This window comes from Gymnoscopelus microlampas (genome assembly GCF_963454915.1).
Source record: "Gymnoscopelus microlampas genome assembly, chromosome: 12".
Lineage (NCBI taxonomy): Eukaryota > Metazoa > Chordata > Actinopteri > Myctophiformes > Myctophidae > Gymnoscopelus > Gymnoscopelus microlampas.
Genome location: NC_139949.1, coordinates 48,891,169 through 48,914,009, shown reverse-complemented (window position 1 = coordinate 48,914,009; position 22,841 = coordinate 48,891,169). Strand labels below are relative to the sequence as shown.

The following is a 22,841-nucleotide window of genomic DNA, read 5'->3' as shown; positions in this document are numbered from 1 at the left end:
AGAGAGAGAGAGGGAGGGAGTGAGTGAGAGGGGAGGGGGGAACGGGCTTGTTTTAAATGCAAATCCCTTTCTTATAAAAATCGGTTCCGTTTAATAGGATTTCTGGGAAGCGATCCACATTTCCTCGGCAGGGGAGAGAGAGAGACAGTGAAGAGGAAAGCAGCATAGCGCCAGTCAAACAGCCAGAGAGAGAGAGAGAGAGAGAGAGAGAGAGAGAGAGAGGGGAGAGAGAGAGAGAGAGAGAGAGAGAGAGAGAGAGAGAGAGAGAGAGAGAGAGAGAGAGAGAGAGAGGAGAGAGAGAGAAGCGGGACGTGGCGAGAGTAGCAAAAAATGAAAGAGCGGCGGGCGCACGTCGTCCATGAAAGAGGGGGATTGAGAGACGAGTTAAAGGCTATAAGCTTAGTAGTGTATGTACTCTGCTGCAACGGGGCCGACCGCGGCACGCCGCCGCCACTAAAGAACGGCGCCGCGTTTTCCCCAGGTGAAAAAAAAAAAGAAAACGTTTTGGGAGCGAAAAAACATCCTCTTCTAGTTATCTGCTCTGGCCTCTGGTTCCATGACGCTGCTGCTGCTGCTGAGCGAGTTGGAAGGTGTTTCTTTTTCTTAACCCATTTAGACCGGGAACGCATCTGTGTCATTTTTAGATGTCTTTGGCTATTCAAAAATAGCTGATATACAAGTTCATAGTAGATCTGCTATTTTTGAAAATCGTGAAAATGTGCGCAAATCTTTGAATATATATATTTTTTTATGCGAACATTTTTAACTCATGTTACAACTTCTGGGGGATCCCTGGAAAACATATTTTGAGATGGGGGTCCGCGGCCTAATACATATCATTTTGGGGACGTTTGAGAACAAGTTTGAGAACCACTGATTATACAGTAGCAACAAGTTTAAAACAAAACAAAATATTAGGATTTAGAAGACATTTGTAGAATCCCCCAGAAGCAAAGATTTGAGTTACAAATGTTCGCTTTAAAAAATATATATATTCAAAGATTTGCAAAACAATTCACGATAAAAAAAACAAAAATAGCAGATCTACAAGCTCATAGTGCGGCACTCGGTGCCGCGCTATGAGCTTGTATATCTGATATTTTTGAATAGCCAAACAAATCTTAAAATGACACAAACAGATGCGTTCCCGGTCTTAATGGGTTAATGGTAGAAGCGTAGTGCCGCCAGTGCCACCAACCCAACCCAACCCAATACAACCTCTCGTGGCGGGGAGGGGGAAAAGCGAGTGAATAAAACGCTAAGGATGAACAGAAGGCGTTGGCAGAAGGTTGATGACCCCTTTGAGCCTCGTAGGAGGTTGGACTTTAAAGGCTAATTGTCAAAAGGCCTCCGCTGGCCCTCCACTGAGGTGGAAGTCGCTCGTCTTCTGTCTCCAGACAAAAGAGCACTAAATATCTGCTATGTGACTGATTCAACCACACCCACACAGTCACACCCGCCCCGATCCCCTACAATCCCCCCTAATGCACTGGTTCTCAAACTTCTTTATGTCGAGGACTCCCCAAAATGATATGTATTTGGCCGCGGACCCCCCCCCCCCCCCCCCCCCATCTCAAAAATATGTTGTTCCAGGGACCCCCCCAGAAGCAAAGATTTGAGTTACAAATGTTCGCTTTAAATATATATATATATATATATTCAAAGATTTGGACACATTTTCAAGATTTTTCAAAAATAGCAGATATACAAGCTCATAGCGTGGCACCGAGTGCCACGCTATGAGCTTGTATATCTGCTATTTCTCAATAGCCAAAGTATAAAAAGGTTAAAGTGGTTAAAACTATTGTGATGCTATATTAACACATTTTGCTGAGGACCCCCTGGAACCCCCCAAGGACCCCTGGGGGTCCCCGGACCCCACTTTATACCCTAATACCCTAACCTCTAAAAAGGTCTAATCCTAACCCTATATCCCCGAAACCTGAATACCTCCCTACCCCAACTCCCCCAAATCTTGTTTTTTTAAACCCATTCAATCCCAGAATGCAACCGTGTCATTTCTTTGGCTATTCAAAAATAGCAGATCTAGTAGTTCATAGCGCGGCTATGAGCTTGTAGATCTGCTATTTTTTGTAAAATCTTGAAAATTTGTAAAAACGTGAAACTTTGAGCAAATCTTTGAATATATATATATTTTTTTAAATTAACATTTGTAACTGAAATCTTTGCTTCTGGGGGGGGGTCCCTGGAACAATACGTATCGAAAAATGTAGGCCCTCACAAGTGTAGTAATACAAACCACACACACACACACACACACACACACACACACACACACACATTCCAGCAGGTTGGGTTTCTATGTAACCTGTGGCCAGAAGCCGTTCCACCCCCCACCTCCCCCACCCGCCCCCCCAGCAGATGTAAAGCTTGCATACCTCTCCACATTAATTAAGTTAAAGGCCTCTTCCATGAGCAGCATGCGTGGCCACACGCTGGTTAATATAACGTGACTAATGCAGCAGAACAGTAATAACAGCTTCACTACACATGGCTCAAAATATTGTGCTACAGCATTAATTATAAAGTGCTACAATAACAGGAAAATAAAAGGTACAACTGGTCTCGCTCAAACTCACGATTAATACCATGAAAAACTGAGTTCTGGATCCTTAAAAAAGTTACAAATTGTCATTTGTCAAACAGTTTCGGACATATGAGGTTTACAACACCCAACAGTGACGGAATAATGAAACATGAAAGACTTGTTTCAGCACTCCAAATTGAGTTTTGTAATTGCCACTTTTGCCAATTAAATAAAGGTCAATTTGGAGTGCTGTCCCAGACTATTACTATTTACAAAGTGCTACGATTATAAATGCATTTCACGGAAAGGCATCCCTTTTTTTGAGGGGGGGGGGTGGGGGGGGGGGTGGGGGGGGGGGGGGGGGTCTGACTACCTGTTTGCATTTCGCCGTGTCATTTATCATTTCCCCCAAAAACTCTGGAGCCTTATATTTCCTTGACAAATTATACGAAACCATAAACATGCAAACATTTATCAACCGTCAAGGCAAATCACTTAAGATTGCATCCATGTGACATAATGACGATGGTAAGTCCCCAATCAATCAATCACACATCCTCATAGAGCATTCTAGAACAACACACACACTAAGTACACACTAAGTACACACACACACACACACACTAAGTACACTAAGTACACATGGTTGGTTTCAGCCAGGTGTGCCTTTCACTCAAGACAAGATAATAAATCAATAACTAGGAAGTTCGATGATGAATGTCTCAAAAACAAAATGTTTGGTAAATAAATGAGGTGCATTGCTAGTGTGAGACGTGAGAGGCAAGTTAATCAATTTTAAGCATTTTTTTTTATACTTCGGCTATTGTAAAACAGCAGGTGCGAGTTTGTTTGTACTAGATCTGCAAACTTTTGAAAAAAAGTTAGAAGAATTCAGAAAAATATGGAATTTTGGAAAAGTTTTCAGAGGTTTAACTTTAATGAAATTCATAACAAAAAAGTTGTCTGTACTTTGTAGTATCACCAAGGCAGGAGAGGTACTGTTCTGTGAACAAAGATACAAACAATACAGTGTGTGCGTGCGCGCGCGTGTGTGTGCGTGTGCGTGTGTGTGTGTGTGTGTGTGTGTGTGTGTGTGTGTGTGTGTGTGTGTGCGTGGTTAAATCATCACAGGAGCTGCGGTGTTGTCACATGGGAGCTTCTTCTGTTGTTGACACACCAGTGAATGATTATCATTGTTCTAAATGAGATAGCCGATTATTTAAATAAAAAACAGTGTTACACGACTAAAGCAATCTGGCATGAAAACCCCTCCAACAGGAGGAGAGGTTTGCTGGGACCTTTGTCCTTGTTGCGAAACAGTAAGATTTAAGAGTAGGCAAAACATCTGCATCATCAAACACTAAAGGTGCACCGTTAAACTCCCCCTCATGTTGAAGCTATCAGCGTTACTTAAATAATGTGCATTTTTTAAACCAGCTAAATTGCACGGCGCACATCACTTGACGTGATGTATATTAGGGAGGCAGACATAACAGATTAACCTCCTTTCTGTGGGGAAAGGCAGCGTTTTATGAATGCCTTGTCAAGCCCAGCTTTGTTTTTGTAAGGATAACTGTACAGTACAGGTGCTCCATTTATGTGATGAAGTATAAATGCTAAATAAAAACGTGTCTGTATATCTTTGCTGTTGCTGTGTTTTGTGTTTTTTCCATAAATTAATGTCCCACTTCAGGGGTTTTCAACGTTTTCAGGCCAAGGACCCCCTAGCTGAGAGAGAGATGAAGCAGGGACCCCCTACTCTATATTGTATAAATTGTGTTTCAGATTAACGTTTATTTTATTTACTTAGTCTGCTCTTTTTTCCCTCTACACCTATAGCCTCTTTGCCAAAAATAGCCGATCTACAAGCTCTCAACGCCTCGCAGCGCGAGGCGTTGAGAGCTTGTAGATCTGCTATTTTCGGCTAATGTTCCCATCAGAAAAGGAATTCTAGGGTTGAAGTGGTTAATGTAAAAAAAACTAAATCCTATCACACAAAGATTTGGCGGACCCCCTATAGTAGCTCTGACGACCCCCTAGGGGTCCCGGACACCCTGTTGAAGACCCCTGTCCTACTTGATCATACTACAGCGTCACACAAAAACATCAAAAGTAGCAGATCTACGAGCTCGAAAGCTTGAGCTTGTAGATCTGTTACTTTTGCTTCTTTAATTTGAATGCTGAAAAGTAACAGTTTTTGGACATTATGAGACGATATTGTAACGTTTTCGCGACCCCGAGCTGGAGTCGAACCCCGGCCCTCCAGCTCGGCAGACAGACCAGCAGGCTAACAAGCAACGCCAAGAGAGCTAGAGTAAAAGTACAAAAGTCAAATGTAAAGAAGGCATCAAAATGTAACTAAAGTACCAAAAGTAAAAGTACTCATCATTATGCAGAATGTTCCATTTCAAGTTTTCAAATGTATAAGCATCTTTTTGAAAATAGCAGATCTACAAGCTCACAATGCGTAGCATCGCGGCGCATTGTGAGCTTGTAGATCGGCTATTTTCAAATGGACAAAATGTATATAGGGCTGAAGTGGTTAATGTATGTTTTGAAATAATAAAATCAAAATCTACAAAGTAACTAAAGTTTTCAAATAATTGTAGTGGAGTAAAAAGTATAATATTTGCCTCTGAGATGTAGTGGAGTAGAAGTAAAAGTAGAGAAAGTAAAGAACACCTCAAAATTGTACTGAAGTGCAGTACTTGAGTAAATGTACTTAGTTACTTTACACCAACTGGTATTATAGCGGTTCCCGGTCTAATTAAAATAGCGGAGAGGGAAAAACACATCAAATCTATAAGCTCACAACGCATGCAGCACACCGTTGGTGCCAGGCAGGCAGGAGCTGCCATAAAACAGGGCTTATAAGTGGTTAAGTAACGCTATATGGTTGAACAAGCTACACTCAGCTCCTGTGCAGATCATATTCATGTGCACGTGATGAGGATTTATGAGGTGCTTGTCGCTCATCAAAGGGACTTAATTAACCCATTAAGACCGGGAACGCATCTGTGTCACCACTTTAACCATTATTTTATATTTTGGCTATTCAAAAATAGCAGATATACAAGCTCACAGCGCGGCACCGAGTGCCACGCTATGAGCTTGTAGATCTGCTATTTTTTGGAAAATCGTGAAAATGTGTGCAAATCTTTGAATGTATATATATATAGATTTAAAGCAAACATTTTAACTCAAATTCTTTGCTTCTGGGGGATTTTACAAATGTCTTCTAAATCCTAACAGTTTTTTTTAAACGTATGTTGCTATAATATCAGTGGTTCTCAACCTTTTGTCATGTCAAGGACCGCCCAAAATGATATGTATTTGGCTGTGGACCCCCATCTCAAAATATTTTGTTTCCAGGGACTCTAACAAGCAAAGATTCGAGTAAAAAAAAAATGTTTAAAAAATATATATATATTCAAAGATTTGCAAGTATTTTCACGGCAAAACAAAAATAGCAGATCTACAAGCTCATAGCGTGGCACTCGGTGCCACGCTATGAGCTTGTATATCTGCTATTTTTTGAATAGCCAAAGAAATCTAACAATGACACAGAGATAGATGCGTTCCGGGTCTTAATGAGTTAACATCCAGGCGGCTGGTGGTCACCTTGCCAAGGCGCTCAGAAATATGGGTTAGTTATGTTTTCTGTTATATATGACGCCATTAATCACTGGAACTTTTTAGTTGACCAGGGGTCCCCCAGGACTCAATTATAGGGTCCCCGTCCCCTCCCTTTGCTTTTTTACCTCTACACCAAATCTCTTCTGGGGGAGAAATAAGCAGGATAACAAGCACAAGCTGCTATGTTTCTGTATTTGCTGAATGTTCATCTGCCCAGAATAGGGACGCTAGGGTTCAAGTGGTTACACAACGATGTGGATAGTATCCAAGACAATGTGATTGCCACGCGCGCGCGCACACGCACATGCACGCACGCACGCACACACACACACACACACACACAGTTTGGTACTTTTACTTCTACTCCACAACATCTCAGAGGCAAATATTGTACTTTTACTCCACTACAATTATTTGAAAACTTTAGTTACTAGTTACTTTGTAGATTTTGATTATTATTACAAACCATGAAGTAACCACTTCAGCGCTATATACATTTCAGAGTAACAGAGTACTTCTACATTGCAGTATTGATACTTTTACTTAAGTAAAACATGTGTGTGCTTTTTCCACCACTGATACACACACACACACACACACACACACACACACACACAAGCGATACCAAACATCAACAGTAGCGTGACACCGTATCATATTTGCCAGGTAGAACTAGGCTACGTAATATGGGTTACTTAGGGCTATTCAGTAGCCTTATCCCAACAACATCAAGGAGGCACACACACACACACACACACACACACACACACACACACACACACACACACACACACACACTCACACTACACTCACACACACTCACAGAGAAACACAGTACACATAACCAGGCTAGATTTAAAACAAATGGGGCCAGGCCAGCACCTCCTAAAACACCTCCACGACCCCTCTGGAAACATGCACTCCTAAAAACACCCTTTTGCATTAAAAGGGTGTTTTAGAGAGAGAGAGAGAGAGAGAGAGAGAGGAAGCCATCTCAAATTACCTGATACTTTTTATATGAGCCAAAACAAGCATTTCAACATTATCGTGTCTGTCGGGTAGAAACCTCATTATGTCAGAAAAACTGTTACTTTTCAGCATCAAAAAGTATCAAAAAGTAGCAGATCTACAAGCTCGAAACGCACCGCGTTTCGAGCTTGTAGATCTGCTACTTTTGATGCTTTTGAGTGACGCCGTAGTATGATCAAATTAGGGCGTTAATTTACAACCAAAAAAAAAACACAAAAAGTTAAAATATGGAGATATGGGGTTATAATCTCTGCCCGACAACAGCAGATATTTCTACTCAGGTTTCTTTCTTGGTAGGAATCCATCTTAGCCCCAGGTGTGGCTCTCTCTCTTTGACAACATATGAACCACATCACTTCATCCACTACATAACGAACTGGGGAAGCTGCTGAACATATAGTGGGTACACTGGGCTAATGGCCAACATTACTCACAATAACACCAGCTCTGTGTTAGAGAGAGAGAGAGGGGCAGCTGCTTGCCATTATCTGCATGCACTACCCGCGGCGTACCAAAGGGGGCAATGTATGTATGTTCGTCCCTCCATCCCTTTTTTTTTGGTGGTCACAATATTATACTTGGATGTATGTATGTATGTATGTATGTATGTATGTATGTATGTATGTACTGTATGTATGTATGTATGTATGGCCTAATTGGTTGTGATATCAAATAATAAGCATATGAACAGTGAATCTAGAGATCACACTGTTAACTTCACACAACTGCTTGTTCTTCTCTGGATTTCATTCACAGATAATATATATATATATAATAATAAAAAAATAATCCATTGACAAAAAGACATTACTTTTATGGAGAGAATGTTATGTTGAATAGTAACCAACGGGCAGGAATGCAATTATTATGTGCTGCAGAAAAAGCTGGACTGTATTACAGGGTCTGTAACTCTGACAGTGTGCAAATGGAACCAAATGGACCCTTACGGGTCCATTTGGTTCCATTTGCACACTGTCAGAGTTAAGTAAGCAGTGAGTTTAGACTGGGGTCCCATAAGATAAACAAACATATGGTATAAAAATGAGGGGTCCATGTCCTAATCAATGCATATCAAACTGGGGGTCCTCTAGCTCTGGTTCAGAGCGTTAGTGAGTTTCACTAACGCTCTGAACCAGAGCTAGGGGTCCTCCAAATGCAAAAAGGTTGAGAATAAGGGAATGTAGTCATAATTAAAGGATGTGTATCACTGGTTTCTTTCAAGATTGGCCTGAAAAAGCATCTATATGGGAGGTAAATGTAATTTTCCCATCTCTTTTGTACATATAGTGTTTGCATTTGTTGATGACATGTATAAGTATAGTGTTGATTTTTTTATGTCATGTTGATGAATTGAATATGTATACATAGGACCACAAAGTAAACAAGAACCAAGGACTTTTTTGTGTTAATCCTTTTAGCTTAAATGTACCACGTGCTGTTTACATGTCTGACTAATCAAGTATCCAATAAATCAATCAAAACTCTGAGAGTGTACAAATGGAACCAAATGGACCCTTTCGGGTCCATTTGGTTCCATTTGTACACTCTATAAGTTTAGACCTGGGGGTCCCATAAGATCAACAGAAATATGGTATAACATAGGGGGTCTTTTTTGATTGATTGAATACTTAAGTACTTAAAGTACTAAAGTACTTAAGTTTGCAGAAAAAAAGCACATGCAAGTACAGTTCAATACAGGGTCAGCTAATAGGATTTAAAGCCCAAGAAAGTCTATTATGGCTTGTTTCCATTGGGGTTCTTTGTAGGCTACTCAATTCACAGAGATCCATGTCCTAGTAATGCATATAAAACTGCAGGGGGGTCCTTGTTGAAATGCTAAAAAGGTTGAGAGAATAAGGGAAATAAAGTGATAATAGTAATGAAACCATAAGACTTACCCTCCTCTGCATGGCTCAGTAGAACCAGATCCAGTAAGATGATCCATTGAACCATCATCCTCCTCTTCTTCCAAGTCAGATCCATGATCATCCCCAAAGAGATCCAACAAGATCCAAAAAAAATAGGTCAACAACAACAACAAAAAACTTGTGTTTTTGTGGCTGATCTTGGGGCTGAATTATAGGCTAAAATAACGGGTCAGCTGGGCCTGGTTGTTGTTGTAGGTCTACCCACCAACACAACCCCTGTCCACATCTATAAAAGTTCTCTCAATTCCAACAGTCCAAGATCTACTATAAGAAACTATTCTCAAAGATTTATATAAAAAAGTTAAGACCTGCACTGCAATGATGCCAACAGAGTCAGTTATATATGACTGTGGGCTGGTTGCAATACCTTAGGCTCTTTAAAAAAAGACAGCTTTTAATAACTATAACCACGATTTAAACATATAAAATATGATTAGTCTTTCTGAGGGACAATCATTAACAGCTTGTCCTCCTGTTGTTCCACATTCCAGGTTCCTCAGCTTATCCTCATCACAGACTGACTGCATCAGATCAAACTTGTTACTATTGTATCCGTATGGTTTAATCAGCTCGTTGTGTCCGTTACTTTGTATCCTTATGGCTTAATAGTCTCTTTGAGTCCGTTACAATTGTATCCTTATTGTTTAATAGTCTCTTTGTGTCCGTTATGTATGTTATAGATCCGTCGCTTCAGTTCGATGGAGATGGTGTTCAATCCACAACAAATCACTGTTCTGCTCTTCAGCTCAACACCACCGAGAAGTTGTTCGAAAAGGAAAGAAAAATAGGTAGAAAAAAACCTTTTCCCGTCGTTAATGTTCCAGTGGATCCGTTTATCTTCTTAATGTTTAACCGTTAAACATCATGCGGTCTGTTAAAAGGAGGCAGGGTTTTAGGTTGAAGAGACACACAAATCCTCCGAAAGAAAGAAAGAAAAGGTTGGATCAGGATTGAACCAAAACGTGTAATAATAATAATCTCAGAAAAATGATGAAGCCGATATTATTATCATCGGGAAATCATCATAACTGAATCGATCGATCGATCAGTTAGTCGGTCACGTGCTGCGCGTTAATAATAAGGCATTTAAAAGTTGCACCCTGGCTAATAGACTGGTGTCTGTGGCAGACAGAGTGTTGTGTAGATCTGTTGTAAAACACACAGCAGACAGACTGAATGCATCTGAACCGCCAGGCTGAGGCTCCACTGCTGCTGCATCGAGGCTCCGCCCCCTTCGGCATCACGCACCGCCCTCCCCGACAACACGCCCCGCCCCCCCAGTGGTGGAAGAGTTGGCCAGGGCAAAAAATGTTCATGTTGTCAAAGACCCCCACATTCATATGTATTTGGCTGCGGACCCCCATCTGAAAATGTTTTGAAGAAACACATTGCCCTGTCACTGTATTGTGGTGTCTTCACTGTTTGTTCTGGTAGATGGGGATGTTTTTGGGCAACCAAAACAATCAGTGAAAAGTAAACACCAACATTGGAAATGATTTGTATACATTGTTGTTATTCTCTTGTTATGTAAACACAGGGCGAAGTTACACACTCTGCTTTTAAAGTGTCAAAACTAGACGTGCTCAGGGTTATGCAGAATGTTCCCAAATGTGTTAACATCTTTCAAGAATATTGCAGATCTACAGGCTCACAAAGCAACACATTGTGAGCTTGCCTTGTAGATCTGCTATATCTGAAGAGACAAAGTAACATGATTAATGTATGTATGTATGTATGTATGTATGTATGTATGTAATGCATGTTTTGTAATGATAATGTAAATCTACAAAGTAACTTGTAACAAACATTTTCTAATAGCTAATTGTGGTGGAATAAGATGTAACAACATTTGCCTCAGAGATTAAGTTATATATAATATTTGGAAAAATGGACAGACTCAAATCAAGTAAAGGTTAAACTATAAAATAATATATTTAAGTACAGCACTTGAGTAAATGTGTAGGGCAGGCTACTTGTTGCCTCTATTTCCGTGTGACACCACCATACGATGAATTATAAATGCAACCAGCCACTGTGGCTCAAAGCATCTTTTCTGTTCCCAGTGGAAAAAGTGTCCGCTAGAGGGCAGCAGCAGCAACAACTGAAGCTCAGCTGTGATTGAATGATGTTTTTGGCCCCGTTTTATAGGGGTTTACAAATGACATTTAATACGTTCAGCTTGGGGATGGACTGAAGCCTGAAAAATGATTAAATGCAGAGCAGAGGCTGCCAGGAAAAGTAATCAAGAAAACGGCCGTTAAATATCATCTAAATAGCCTGCAGTCACCATCATTTATAAATGGATGGAATGCATACTGCATGTGTCAGATGTCAGACTTTTCAACAAACAAACAACTTCCATCAGTTCATTACTGATTCAGTGGGCTCCTAACATGGGTGGGCCCTGGGAGTGGAAAGTAACTAAGTATGTTTACTCAAGTCAAGTACTGTACTTAAGTCCAATGTTGAGGTAGTCCTACTAATAATAATCAAAATCTACAAAGTAACAAGTAACTAAAGTTTTCAAATAATTGTAGTGGAGTAAAAGTACAATATTTGTCTCTGAGATGTAGTGGAGTAGAAGTAAAAGTACAGACAATTGGAAATACTCCAGTGAAGTAAAAGTATCTCAAAATTGTACTTAAGTACAGTACTTGAGTAAATGTACTTTGTTACTTTACACCAGGTGCTTTGGTAACACTTACTATGCATCCCACTGTTTCTCAACCAATAGTCCATGAGTCCATGGTTGATGAATTGAATACATAGGACCCCAATGGAAACAAGGCCGCAAGGACTTTTTTGGTTGTTATCCTTTTAGACCAAGAGTTTGACTGTACTCGTGCTGTTTTTTATTTTTGTCTAATAAAATATTCAATGAATCAATCAATGGCATAATTAGGCCTGCAGGTTGCTTTGTTAAATGTATTAAAATATGTTTACTTTAAATTATATTTAATCAAGTCCATCAAATGTAAGAACACATTTGAATGAATAGGCGTGGTGTGGGAGAAAAAGCTTGAAACTAAATAAAGACTGTTAAGGGCTTGATTGAATTCGTTACACGATACTACGTGCAACAAATTATATCAAGTCTAGACATTATTTAACTGAAATATACGAGTGGTCCAGAGCTCAGAAAAAAATTCCATTCTCACTTTATCCATCCTTCCATTTAACTCATATTAACTGATAAAGGCTACTGATTTATATCTTATGTATGAGTGAGAAGACACATGCAATTACATGGACACATTTTGATTGAATACTTTATTAACAGTTTGCAAATAGTACAGAGGTACAATTCTACAATGATTGTTATCTGCCTCCTGGTGGCGCTATTACAGGCCCATGTGAAAAAATCTGGGTCAGAGGTTCTGCTCTGGCATCCAGGGAGTGTGTGTGCACAGTTTCGCTGCCATCCAGCCAATGATGCCGGAGATTAGCTGTTCACAAACAGAAGGACGGACGGACGGACGGACAGGGTGCAAAACTTAGTCTCTCTCGGCCATGCCTTTCAGCCTGGCGGAGACAATAAAGTACAACAAGGTAGAAAACAGAAGGGAATGCAGTTTTATCAGTCTTTTAATAATGATGACTATCAGGCGATCCGGTACACTTCCCCTTCTTGAGATTCCAATTCCCTTTTCTGTGGAAGTTCTTGACCTCTGACTTCCCAGTAACTGACAACATTGACGCGTCAGCATAGGTCACCAGGCCATTAAAGGACGACTTCACCGATTTTCAACCTATCTTCATATAATTGGTCCTCACTAATACTCATGATAAAATGGTACCATTTTTTCCTACTCAGTCTGTGTCTCAGAGGAGGGCTGTGGACAGTTCAGAGTCCCATCTACCAGTGACACCATCAATGGGGAATCCAAGCTAATAGAAACTGCAGGCTTTCTATTCCTGGAAAGTTGCAATGCAATAAAAGAAGCTATTGTTCTCGTGTTAATAAAGATCTAAATAAGAAATGTGAATCTTGTGGGGAAAAAAATGCCTAACGATGATGTCACTGGTAGACGGGTTTCTGGACTGTCCACAGCCCTCCTATGAGACACAGACCAAGTAGGAAAAAATGGTACCATTTTATCATGAGTATTAGTGAGGACCAATTATATGAAGATAGGTTGAAAATGGGTGAAGTAGTCCTTTAAGTGCACTGTTCCGTGGAAGAATAAAAAATGAAAAACAAATTCTTCACTTTCCTACATTACTAAATGCATGATCAGGGAACTCATGCAATACCTTCACGGATCGCCAGTTGAAAGCCCCTCTGGTCTCTAGAGGGATTTAAGTGGTTAAGCAACAAATTGGGAGTGCTTCTTCCAGCTTAACATGGGTGGGCCCGCCGTGGACCTGGTGGAGACCTCCACTCTAACATCTCCTCCACACAGCTGTGTGATCTCACACTAACCTCACTAACTCCCAAACAAACCCTGCATGTTTACGCGTTCTCATCCACCCAAATGACAGGCTTCTCCCCGCCTTTCATGTGTAATTTGTGCCGTGAAAGTGGGGATCAGAACTCTGCAGGTCAGAGAGAGTGGGAGCGCTCTCTCACGACCCAGTGGAGGAAACGAGAGGCTAAAACTAATAAGTATAATCGTTATTATTGTTGTCGGGCAGAAACCTCTTATGTGTCCATGTTTTAACTTTCAGCGTTTTTTTCTCCCCCGTAAATGAAAGCCCAACTTGAACATATACAGCGCGACACAAATGCGTCAAAAGTAGCAGATCTACAAGCTCAAAAAGCATCTATAAAAGAGGTGTGTTTTGAGCTTGTCGATCTGCTACTTTTGCAATTATTTCATTTGAATCCGGAAAAGTAACAGTGCTGTACTCACTGCCAGACTTATTTCAAACTTGTGGTCCCTCTGCCAGGATTTTACGATTATCTTACCTTTTCAAGTAGTCACAGAATATTTATCTCCAGTATGATTGATCCCCAGATGGTTGGTAATCACTGAAGGTTTTCAGGTGTGGTTGTTGTTTGATGTTTGAAAATAGCATGTTTCACTCAAAAATACATGGTAAAACAGGAACATTTTGATGTATTTTTTAACATTGAAGTGAATGGAGCAGCAACCTTTTGGATAGCGTCATCTCCTAGTTCCTTTGAGAAAAAACACAAAAAAAAGACGTCATTGGCGGTGTGGGCTAACTGAAAACAGCCGTCAAAAGACGTCATTTGCAGTGAACGAGTTAAGTACAATTTTGAGGTCTGTTTGCTTTACTTGATTATTTAACTTTGTTTCATACTTGTACTCTACTACATCTCGGAACGCAAACATTGTAGCCTACTTTTTACTCCACTACAATTATCCGTCAGCTTTAGTTAGGTAGGCGGGTTTCTGAACTGCCCACAGCCCTCCTATGAGACACAGACCGAGTAGAAAGAAACGGTACCACTTTATCATGAGCATTAGTGAGGACCATTTATATGAAGAGAGGTTGAAAATGGGTGAAGTGGTCCTTTAAGTAAGACAGGGGTCTTCAACAGGGGGTCCTCAGAGTTACTACAGGGGGGCCGCCAAATCTTTGTGTGATATGATTTTTTATTTTACCTTAACCACTTGAACCCTAGCATCCTTTTTCTGAGAAGAACTTTAGCCAAAAATAGCCGATCTACAAGCTCACAACGCCTCGCAGCGCGAGGCGTTGTGAGCTTGTAGATCGGCTATTTTTGGCAAAGAGGCGTAAGAGGTAAAAAAAAAAAAAGAGCAGACCACGTAAACAAAAAAAAAAGAATCTGAAACACAATTTTATACAATATAGAGGGGGGGTCCCTGCTTCATCTCTCTCTCAGCTAGGGGGTCCTTGGCCTGAAAACGTTGAAGACCCCTGAAGTAAGACATCAGAGTACTTCTTCGACCACTAACCGAGGGTAGGCCAGCCCAGCTCGTTCAAATCACTAAAGCACACATGACGCTAATATGCCTGTGGAGCATGAAATGATTTTCCAAGTAAAAGTCATCAGTGGCCAGAAGAGAACATCAGGTGCTTCTGCAAATCATCAGCCAAAAAATAGATCCATCCTTAGAAAGAGATAATGACAGACAGTCATAGATAGATGACATGTACGCCTTGTACAAACATGACAATAACGTTGATTCTGCATGATTCTATTGTGGAAATGTGTTCTTTGTGTAAAGAGCACACTGGGTGTCAGAGTGACCTAAGTCACCATTGTCTGCCATCCATTGGAGCTTGTTGCATATCATTGTATTTCACAATAGCTGAGTCATTAGACCAGTGGTTCTCAACCTGTGGGCTGGGACCTCCAGGGGGGACCCCCAAGTGATTTTGGGCGGTCCCCAGATGATTAGCTTATAATGTTAAACATTGTTTTCTCACTCAACAGTAAACAAACCAACATACAGTAGAAGTGAATACAGGGTATCTACACATTTATAAAGTCACAATTTAAGGACTTTTAAGACCGTTTTAATAGAAAAATAATAAAAATACAATAAGACTCTCTCACACACGCACGCATGCACGTATGCGCACACACACACACACACACACACACACACACACACACACACACACACACACACACACACACACACACACACACGCACACACACACAAACCCCCCCCCCAGGGAGTGGGGGGCCGGACCAAAATGCCAGGGCTGAATTTTTTCCCCAGTCCGGCCCGGGTTGTGCATGTGATATTATATATAGATATGTAGAGACATAAACGTAGATTAATTTATTATCCAGCTTGACCATGTCTGACAGAACTATTTCTGTTGTGTGTTCCCAGTCGAAAGCAGCAGCAGGTGCAGCAGAAGCTGCAGGTGGAACTGTGAGGTTTGCGAGCCTGTTGCCCAGATTACAGCAAAAGACGTGGAAGAAACACACAAGATACATGTAGCACACCTCAGACAGTCTGAGGACACTATAAAACATGTTCAGACATTGTGAAATATTACCTGAGAAAGAGGCCAACATTTTGTGAGCTCGTAAATAGGCTATTTTCACCATATTTATCTGTGGAACCTAAGTTAGTCAAACTATTTAAGTTAGTCAAACTAACTTAAATGCCTCAACTCCTACAATTCCAAGTGGTTGTCGGGTTGAGGAGGAAGGGGTCCCCCAGATCAGATTATGATTTTGTTGCTTGGGGGGCTCGTGGCGTGAAAAGGTTGAGAACCACTGACCAAAAAGCCACACCATTGTCTGTAATCTACTGGGTTTAGTTGCATGTCATTGTGTTTCACAATAGCTGAGTCATTAGACAAGACATCTGCCTCCACTAATCATTAGTGATCTAGATCTATCCCCCCCCACTTCACTTCAAAGCTTTAGCTGACCGCTCACTGTTGTGACATAAGGCTGACCGGATGATCTTCCTCTTCTTTTACAGTGAGCCGGCTGTGACCGGTGACAGGGACCCTAAAAGGAGGGGGGAGGGGGATGCTGATGGCAAGGAAGTGCACTGACCTTTTCAACCGTACCTTGTGATCTGGATTTTGTTAGTGTCAGTGCATCTGCAATCAACAGGTAGTGTAGTCAGTCAGTGGTGTAAAGTAACTAAGTACATTTACTCAAGTACTGTATTTAAATACAATTTTGAGGTATATTTTTACTTTACTGGAGTATTTCCAATTTTCAGTACTTTTACTTCTACTCCTCTCAGAGACAAATATTATACTTTTACTCCACTACAATTATTTGAAAACTTTAGTTACTATTACAAGTAGTTTGACCGTTTTCCTAATGTACTACTGTAGATCTGCTGTGCTGCGTGTTGTCGTAAGCACGTCTAGATTGGGCAGGGGGCCACAGTTAAATGATCCTTTCAAACATCAAAAGGCATAAATGCAGTAGGAAGCAGGCCTTACTAAGTTACCATAATGGACATAATGTGACCATTGTTGTGTCCTATAGCACACAACAAACGGCCATACATTAACCACGAACATGGTCTTGTGGCCCTCAACTTCAAGTCATTTGTGGTCCCCTGCCGAATCCAGTTGAATACCACTGCCCTACATAAATGACCAGACGAGTCCCCCAGAGCTATTATACCAGGTCCTCTCCTTTTTACCGTCTATACAAATGATCTTCCCACGTTGTGAATTTGTAGATCTGCTATTGTGGAACAAACTCCCAATTGCAGTTAGAACTGCAGACTCACCGCCGTCATCTGGAGACTCACCTTTAGCCTGTAGCACTGACCTATAGCCCTGATGACCATCACGCAGTCTTATGCAAAGTTTAAAGGTTCAAATGTAATATACACAGATTCAGGTTCATTTGTTGACCTGCATGGCATCCTACAGTTTGTACAGATCAGGGACGTGCACAGATAGACTCTAGGTGGTGCTAGAGCACCTGCCCTTTGCCCTCTTGACCAGAAGTGCCCTTTTGAAAAAAAGAAAAAACGTTTTTTTTTCCAGTTTACAGCAGGGGTCTTCAACAGGGGGTCCGGGACCCTACCCTCAGAGTTACTACAGGGGGTGCGCCAAATCTTTATGTGATATGATTTTTCTTTTTACCATAACCACTCGAAACCTAGCATCCCTTTTCTGAGGAGAACTTTAGCCAAAAATAGCAGATCTACAAGCTCACAACGCCTCGCGCTGCGAGGCGTTGTGAGCTTGTAGATCGGCTATTTTTGGCAAAGAGGTATAGGTGTAGAGGGAAAAAAGAGCAGACCAAGTAAACCAAAAAAAGTATAATTTACTTGAGCACCTGCCCCTCAAAATGTCTGTGCACGCCACTGGTACAGATCATTCCTTTTGTGATATTATAATGTTTAGACTGATGCTTGGTTATTGGTTTACCCATGATCCTAGATTACTGAGGCACAACACTGTCTCTAAGGATTCATTTTGATTGTATTACTCTGTGTTTACCTTGTACATCGCTCTGGGTTCAGAGCGTCTGCTAAATTCCTAAATTGTAAATTCTCAGAATTACAACCCCCCCCCCCCATGCAGAATAGAGATGCTGGGGTTCATGTGGTTAATTAATTTTTAATTGACTCTGAGGATCTTATTAGAGGGGAAATGGACTTGGTGTGAGAACATGGTGTGTCGGCCTGTGTCTCCTAGAGAGCAAACAACAAGAAAAGGAGTCTCTGCTTCTTCATCCCTCAGGTCTGGATTTAATCCTTTCAAAAATACCACTTCCTCTGCGGCTGCCTGGCTGCCATGTTCTTCTGTTAAGGCACTTCAACCAACATGGGCTTTAAGAGGTGCTGGGTACAATAATAGAGCAGTGGGGAGAAAAAAAAACATCCCGGCTGTGCCATAACGGTAGCCTAAAAAGTCAGTGGTTCTCTCAAGTGCTTTCATTTCAAGGACCCCCAAAAAATTGATGTTTTTCACTTCTCTAAATTTTCTATCCCACCATTTTGTAACCCATTTTTTCACCCATACAGTGCCAAAGCCTAAGCTTGTAATCCTGGGCGCTTCTCTCCCTCTCTGCCAGACAAAATTGAATTGTTTTTGGTCACAGTCCCCCTTCTGAAAAGATTTTGTGCCAAGGACCCACATATACCATAAGAGAAGATTTGTGTTTAAGAATATTCACAATTATTCAATGTTTTCATAATTTTCAGAGATTTTTCTTTTTTTTTGTTGAAAAGAGCAAATCTACAAGATGCTGATAGATAGCTGGTGGGGGGGCGGGGGACAGGCCCGGCGCCAGGATGAAATGACTACGGGTGCAGTTGAAAATTGTTAGGGTACACACCAGTGGCAACGCATGCATGTGTCCCGACCTGTGCGTGAACATTTGCGCTTATTGGGTGGATTTTTGCTGTTTTTGGTCACAGGCCGTTTTGGGGTTAGGGTCAATGTTAGGTTAGGCTTATGTTATTTAATTCAATTTTTTGCCTGATTTTACCGATTTCTTATCAAAAAATGTATTATAAGAAAATAAAAAAAATAAAAAATCCCCCAAAATAATAATTTTAAAACATAAACTGAGGGGGCACAATTTGAAACTGAGGGTGCCAGGCCCCCTCAGGCACATCCGTGGTGCCTGGCCCGGCGGGGGACCACCTGGAACACCCTCAAGACCACCACTTTGAGAACCAGTGCGTGCCATAGTGGTAGGTATATAGCCTAATAAGTGGGCCACGGAGCGGTCAGTTAGTTCACACCGGCTTTAATAACACATCAATCTGACGATGGCCCCAATACCTGACATGTGAGAGTGTGACCTACTGTATAGGTCAACCCCCCCCCCGTCCCCGTCCCCCCCGTCCCCCTAGGGGTCACTGCTACCTTCAGCAACACATTACAGTGTTACCTCAGTGTTACATCAGCATGTAGGCTACACACAGCACTACACACAGCACTACACACAGCACACAGGAAAATACTCAGTCTTTCATTTGTCCATTTACTTTTAGATTTGGATTTGAACCGTGGTTTAGAACAGTGGTTCTCGAAAAATAGCAGATCTACAAGCTCACAGCGCGTCACTTCGTGCCGCGCTGCGAGCTTGTAGATCTGCTATTTTCAATTTTTGAAAAAATATATCTTTGAAAAAAATGTTGAATAATCTTGAATTTATTTACACAAATATTCTCTTCTTGGGCGGGTCCGTGGCACAAAAACATTTTCAGATGGGGGGGTTCGTGGCCAAATGAATATCATTCTGGGGGTCCTTGGTACGAAAACGTTTGAGAACCACTGGTTTAGAAGGCATTTGGTCAGCCTCAGGTCTTAATGGGTTAAATTAAACGTGCTAGTAAGTGACTTTTACAATTGCAATACCATTTACAATGAAGGCCAGAGAGGTCTTTTTCAGTCCAAGGACCCCCTAGCTGAGAGAGAGATGAAGCAGGGACCCCCCACTGCATGTTGTATAAAGTTGTGTTGCAGATTACACTTCTTCACTTCGTCTTCAGTGTAAATTCATGTTTTTTGGGGGTTTGTTCACTTATTATCAACATTGTATTTTCAGACATTTAACCACTTAACGTCTAGTCTGTACTTGGTCTGGTTTTTTTTCACTCTACACCAAACCTCTTTGCCAAAAAATAGCTGATCTACAAGCTCACAACTCCTTGGATGAGATTGGCAACCCACCAGAAACATGTATTTTCTGTTTATTAAAGAGCCGGTTCAGTGGCCTTGGGCTTGTCCTCCCTGAGATTGGGAGGATGGGGGGTAGCACTTTAAACGAACGTCCTGGTAACAAGCATTAATTAACAGTTAATAAACAACTTATTAACTACTTATTAACAGTTAATAAACAACTTATAAGGTAGTTATTAACTTTATAATTTGTTTATAACCGTTTATAAAGAATTTAACGTGCTATTAACAAACATCAATTAACAGTTAATAAACAACTTATTATCTACTTATTAACAGTTAATTAACAACTTATAAGGTTGTTATTAACTTTATTATGTATTTATAAACGTTTATAAAGAATTTAACGTGCTATTAACAAACATTAATTAACAGTTTATAAACAACTATTTAAGTACTTATTAACAGTTAATAAACTACTTATAAGGTAGTTATTAACTTTATTATGTGTTTATAAACATTTATAAAGAATTTAACGTGCTATTAACAAACATTAATTAACAGTTAATAAACAACTATTTAAGTACTTATTAACAGTTAATAAACTACTTATAAGGTAGTTATTAACTTTATTATGTGTTTATTAACGTTTATAAAGAATCTAACGTGCTATTAACAAACATCAATTAACAGTTAATAAACAACTTATTATCTACTTATTAACAGTTAATAAACAACTTATAAGGTAGTTATTAACTTTATTATGTATTTATAAACGTTTATAAAGAATTTAACGTGCTATTAACAAACATTAATTAACAGTTTATAAACAACTATTTAAGTACTTATTAACAGTTAATAAACTACTTATAAGGTAGTTATTAACTTTATTATGTGTTTATAAACATTTATAAAGAATTTAACGTGCTATTAACAAACATTAATTAACAGTTAATAAACAACTATTTAAGTACTTATTAACAGTTAATAAACTACTTATAAGGTAGTTATTAACTTTATTATGTGTTTATTAACGTTTATAAAGAATCTAACGTGCTATTAACAAACATTAATTAACAACATATAGACAACTTATTAAATACTTATTAACAGTTAATAAACAACTTGTAAGGAAGTTATTAACCTTTATTATGTGTTTATAAACGTTTATAAAGCACTGAACGTCCTTAACAAATAATAGACAACTTGTGAAATACTTATTAACTGTTAATAAGCAGCTTATGAGATCGTTATTAACTTTATTATGTGTCTATAAACGTTTATAAAGACTTATAAATACTATTAACACGACACTTATTGACAATAAATTAACAACTTATAATATGTTAATTAAATGTTAATAAGGCATTAATGAGTTGTTTATTAACTGTTAATTAATGTTAGTTACCAGGACGTTCGTTTAAAGTGGGAACAGTGTCTTATAAACATTAACAAATCCTTACTTACGTATTTATTAACATTTAAGAAGTGTCTTATAAGTTGTTTATTAACTGTTAATTAATGTTAGTTACCAGGACGTTCGTTTAAAGTGGGAACAGTGTCTTATAAACATTAACAAATCCTTACTTACGTATTTATTAACATTTAAGAAGTGTCTTATAAGTTGTTTATTAACTGTTAATTAATGTTAGTTACCAGGACGTTCGTTTAAAGTGGGAACAGTGTCTTATAAACATTAACAAATCCTTACTTACGTATTTATTAACATTTAAGAAGTGTCTTATAAGTTGTTTATTAACTGTTAATTAATGTTAGTTACCAGGACGTTCGTTTAAAGTGGGAACAGTGTCTTATAAACATTAACAAATCCTTACTTACGTATTTATTAACATTTAAGAAGTGTCTTATAAGTTGTTTATTAACTGTTAATTAATGTTAGTTACCAGGACGTTCGTTTAAAGTGGGAACAGTGTCTTATAAACATTAACAAATCCTTAATTACGTATTTATTAACATTTAAGAAGTGTCTTATAAGTTGTTTATTAACTGTTAATTAATGTTAGTTACCAGGACGTTCGTTTAAAGTGGGAACAGTGTCTTATAAACATTAACAAATCCTTACTTAAGTACTTATTAACATTTAAGAAGTGTCTTATAAACATCAACAAATCGTTAATAATGCATTTATTAACACTTTTTGCAGCTACCTGGTCTAAAGTGGGAACAGTGTGGTAAACATTATACAATCCTTAGTTACATATTTATTAACATTTAAACAGTGTCTTATAAACATCAACAAATCGTTAATACTGCATTAATTAACACTTTTTGCAGCTTTCTGGTCTAAAGTGGGAACAGTCTCTTATAAACATTAACAAATCCTTATTTACATATTTATTAAGATTTAAACAGTGTATTATAAACATCAACAAATCGTTAATAATGCATTTATGAACACTTTTTGCATCTACCTGGTCTAAAGTGGGAACAGTGTCTTATAAACACTAACACATCCTTTGTTAAAGGGCAAGACCACTTTGGTAGAGGTCTGGGTTGTGTAGTTACCTCGACATGATGTAACTCTAAAGGTGGACAAGAAATAAAAAAGAATTGCTCCATTGATTAGAAATGTATCATTCAAAATATGCTCCTCATTGACTTACATTGTGTAGTAAAACAGCTCTCAAAGTCGCTCTTTTAGCATGTAAACGAACGTAAACAAAGT

At 39.5% G+C, this 22,841-nt stretch overlaps 1 protein-coding gene across 1 annotated transcript in view; it reads right to left on the bottom strand.

Annotated features, from left to right (window-relative positions):
• LOC311057743 (ephrin type-B receptor 4a-like) overlaps positions 1-10,291 on the bottom strand; it is a 101,714-nt gene extending 91,423 nt beyond the window's left edge. Inside the window, exons 1-2 of the mRNA XM_084074789.1 lie at positions 9,769-10,291; positions 9,112-9,726 (exon numbers count right to left, since the gene is read on the bottom strand). Of these exons, the coding sequence (XP_083930915.1) occupies positions 9,112-9,202 (91 nt within the window). The 5' untranslated portion in view covers positions 9,203-9,726; positions 9,769-10,291. The remainder of the gene's footprint in view (positions 1-9,111; positions 9,727-9,768) is intronic.
• Between the last annotated feature and the right edge of the window lie 12,550 nt (positions 10,292-22,841).